Below are 4657 nucleotides of genomic sequence, written 5' to 3' on the forward strand. Positions count from 1 at the left end.
TTATTTTTTTAAAAACTGAAAAATAAAAAATAATTCAATTTAATATATCACCGTAGTTTTAACAAATCTAGTGAGATCTCAATTTAAATTTCAAATATTCTTAAAATTGGGACAAATCCCAAAAATAATAAGGCGTTGCTAGTGAAGTTAGTAATTTTAATATAAATAATCAATTGACTTAATACTATAAAAACTCAAACACATTAATTTATATTAACGTAAGATATTAAAAAAAAATCACATTATTGGTAAGATATTCTCGCCGAGCTTGTAATTTAAATTTACTAAACGTAGAATGTGACGATGTTTTTCGGCCTGGTCATGTAGTCAAATTTCGAGTATTTTTTGAACAATGGGCCAAGTTCTAAAATGTATTGACTCATTATAATTCAAACTTATCTAAATATGTAATACCAATATAGATTATTTATATATAAGCGATTCTATTTTCAATATTTTTTAAAAAAATTATATATGTACATTTTAATTACTTTTTATAATAAAAAATATGTTAGAAATATATGAGATATTTTCAAACTAAAAAATGATTAATAAATAAGATAATAATCCATTTATGTACTATGCCTAATTTTATACTTGAAATTCAATTTTTTAAAATTAACTGTACAAATATTCAACTAACTATCCTTTTTTTGCGGAATTCAAGTAAGTATCTTTAAAGTTAAATAAAATATTTATTTAGCACACTTACATATTATGTGTATGATAAAAGCACATGTGACAATATGGTGTAGTCCTAAGAAGTTGTATAGTTGAATGAAATAACTTTAGTTCGATTCCCACAAAACACGTTTTTTATATAAATATTATAAATATGGGTAATTTAGTCTTTTCAGTGAGACTTTTTAATCTCATGAAATTATACTCTTGTTCTCCTATTATATATAGAAGAGATATACTAGCATAAATTAGATAATGATCAAACTTAGAATGATTTGTGTTTGATTATGGAGACGTGTGTATTTTATATTTTATACTCCATATTTGGAGTAATTAAAGTGCATCACAGGCGATCTCGGGTTGTGCCGGACAAGCTGGAGACATGTTTGATTTATTGTCTTGTATTTTGACATGGTCTTTTAGTCTTGTGTTTATTAGTAATCTGTTTTTTCAACCATCGTTTCATAATCGTTTCATAATCAATCATGTCGAGCGCTATTGAGGATATCAGCCAGGCAATGAACAACATAGTATTAGAGGATGAAGAGGAGGGAGGCATAGCCACGGAAGAGGAAAATGGAGGAATAGGCGAAGGACCATACGTATGTGATGCGAAATTATGTCTGGTAGGGAGGTTTTTAAATGAAGGAATTCTGGATTTCTCAACCATGAAACAAACAATGGCAGCTATATGGAGACCTGGTAAAGGAGTTTTCATCAAGCAACTGGATACAAATCTATTCCTATTTCAGTTCTACCATGAATTGGATATAAGGAGAATAATTGAGGGTAGCTCGTGGTCCTTTAACAGGAAGGTGTTGTTAATATCAAGGATGAAGATAGGTGAAAATCCCAGAAGCATTAGTACTAACATCATTGATTTATGGGTCCATATACACGATTTGGTTCCAGGTTTCATGTCTGATAAAGTGATGGTATATGTGGGAAATCAGATTGGAAGACACGTAAGTTCATGTCCCAACAACTTCAAAGGTGTATGGAGGGAGTATATGAGGGTACGAGTCACTCTGGATATTGCGAAACCTTTGAAACGTCGTATGAAGCTTCGAAGAACGGGTAATGATTAGAGTTGGATAACTTTCAAATACGAAAACATCCCGACATTTTGTTTCATTTGTGGCATAATGGGTCATTTAGACAAGTATTGCAGTAGACTATTTGAAATGCCAGAAAGTGAGATTGTTAGGCCATATGGAGCATGGATGAGGGCACCATTTCGAAAATAATCCAATTTGATTGGGGCTAAGTGGCTGCGAAATGAGGCAGGTGAATTTTCCGGTAACGGAGGTGAAGGACACCGGAGATGGGGCGTTGACATTGCAGAAGGAAGAGAGAGGAAGGAGGATACGGTGCCTAAATTTTCGGGGGAGGGAGTGTATAGCGAAGAGAGCGGGGATGTGATAGCCAGGAATCATGCTGATAGCGGGATATCAGGACTTTCAAAAATACAAAATCAATTTGTTGGCGATATCAAAGTAACAAGCGGGTAGTTATTGTGTGGTGGAAAATAAAAAAAGGAGAACAGATGTGGGCTTGGAAATGCAAATGGGCCTTAATACAGAAATAGGAGTGGACTCAGACAAGGATGAGATGGAAGGAGTGGATCAAGATAACAACAATGTTTCAAAAAACGGATTTGGGGCGGGTTCCGAGGATCGGGCCCGCCTATCATTATGAGTATTCTGAGTTGGAATTGCCGCGGGCTTGGGACCCCGTGGGCCGGACAATTCCTAAAGGATGTAGTGATCCAAAAGAAACCCAATTTTATTTTTTTGTGTGAAACTTTATGTAAAAAAAATAGTTGAAAAAATTCAAAAACTAATAGATTTTGAAGGAATGTTTTCAGTCGTCTGTCAGGGGCAATCAGGGGGATAACTCTACTTTGGAGGATCAAGCATGAGGTGAAGCTAAGTACTTATAGTATTAATCATATTGATGTAATAATCACGGTGCAAGGGTGGAATCAATTCAGGTTAACTGGATTGTACGGGGAGCCGGATAGAACAAAGAGACGTGCAACATGGGATCTCATGCATAAACTGTCAGGAGATAGTGACAAACCGTGGTGTATTATAGGAGACATGAACAATATTCTAAACCAGTCAAAGAAAAAGGGTGGGAGGAGATATCCAAACTGGCTAGTGCAGGGCTTCAGAGATATAGTGGACGAGTGCAGGCTATCAGAACTAGACATGTAGGGGTATCCCTTTACTTAGGAAAGGGGGCCTGGTACCGAGGAGTGGGTGGAAATCAAACTGGACAGGGCCTTGGTCACGAAATCATGGACTGATATTTTCCAGTATGCTAAATTGACCAATATGGAGGTGTCAACCTCTGATCATACTCCTCTCTTTCTAGAACCTTTCATTACAAGACAAGTGGAAAGACATCGGGTTTTTAAGTTTGAAAACACATGGCTTCGGGAACCTATGTGTCAGAAGATTGTAGAGGATGTGTGGGAAAATCACAAGGATAAATCGCTGCCAGAGAAGTTAAAAAGATGTTCAAAAACTCTTAGTGTGTGGGGGAAGGAGATCACTGGCAGTTTCAGAACAAAAATAGCTCACAGCAACAGAATTATCAAGCGAACGAAGGGGCGCAGAGACGAGTTCTCAATAAATCAGTTCAGGGAAGAGAATAAAAAGATGACTGAGACATTGACTCAACAAGAGGTATTCTGGAAACAAAGATCAAAGCAGCTATGACTTAGAGAAGGGGATCAAAACAATAAATTTTTCCACTCTACGGCGAAAGCTAGAAGAAGGAAGAATCATATTACATCATTACTAGATGGGGAAGGGAGAGAAGTTGATTGGGAAACGGGTTTGTCAGAGACAATGGAAAATTATTTTAAGGATCTGTTCAGCGCTTCAGATACAGAGTGGACTGAGGTGGTTAATTATGTATCTAGTTCTATCACAACGGAGCAAAATGCAAATATGATTCGTGAAGTTGAGGGTACAGAAGTCAAGAATGCTCTTTTTCACATGCACCCGGACAAATCACCCGGTCCGGATGGAATGAGTGCGGGATTTTACCAGAAGCATTGGAGTATTGTTGGGGACGATATTACTAAGCTGGTTCAAGACTATTTTGAGACAGGTACATTTAATGAAAATCTTACGGACACGAACATAGTCTTAATTCCAAAGAAACAGAATCCTCGACATATGACAGAGCTCAGACCAATTTCTTTGTGTAACGTGGTGTACAAGATTGTATCGAAAGTGCTTGCCAACAGACTCAAAGAGGTAATAGATAAGATTATCTCTGAAACTCAAGTTGCATTTATTCCAGGAAGGCTAATTACGGACAACATCATGATATCTTACGAAGTAATGCACTATATGAAGAGAAAGAAGCTGGGAAAGAAGGGTTGGATGGCTCTTAAGTTGGATATGAGCAAAGCGTATGACCGGGTAGAATGGAGTTATCTTAGAGCGATAATGCATAAAATGGGGTTCGAGGAGAAAATTATAAACTTGTTCATGGGATGTGTCACATCAGCTAGATACAAAATCTCACACGCAGGAAGAGAATTTGGTAACATAATCCCAGAAAGAGGGCTCAGGCAGGGGGATCCAATCTCATCGTATTTGTTCTTGATATGCATTGAAGGGTTTACAGCTCTCATTAAAGAATATGAAAGAAGGAGGTTGATCAATGAGATTCAAGTAGCTAGGGGAGCTCCGGTAGTGTCTCACATGTTCTTTGCAGATGACAGTTACATATATTGCAAAACACATAAAGAAGAAGCTACTCAGATTGTTCATTTGCTAGCTGTTTTCGAAAAAGCATCTGGACAAAAGATAAATATAGATAAATCAAGTGCTTTTTTTAGTCGTAATATTTCTGTTGAGACAAGGCGCGAGGTGTGTGAGGTGTTACAGTTTAATGAAGCTGATGGTAGAAGTCTCTATCTGGGTCTTCCGAATCTTATGGGTAGAAACAAATC

General features: G+C 36.8%; 1 protein-coding gene across 1 annotated transcript; it reads left to right on the top strand.

Annotated features, from left to right (window-relative positions):
• The first annotated feature begins 3020 nt into the window (after positions 1-3020).
• On the top strand, positions 3021-3407 carry LOC141683595 (uncharacterized). Its single transcript, XM_074488334.1, has one exon. It carries the CDS (start codon positions 3021-3023, stop codon positions 3405-3407), a length of 387 nt encoding a protein of 128 aa, XP_074344435.1.
• The last annotated feature ends 1250 nt before the right edge of the window (positions 3408-4657 follow it).

The sequence above is a fragment of the Apium graveolens genome, chromosome 9 (assembly GCF_009905375.1).
Source record: "Apium graveolens cultivar Ventura chromosome 9, ASM990537v1, whole genome shotgun sequence".
NCBI lineage: Eukaryota > Viridiplantae > Streptophyta > Magnoliopsida > Apiales > Apiaceae > Apium > Apium graveolens.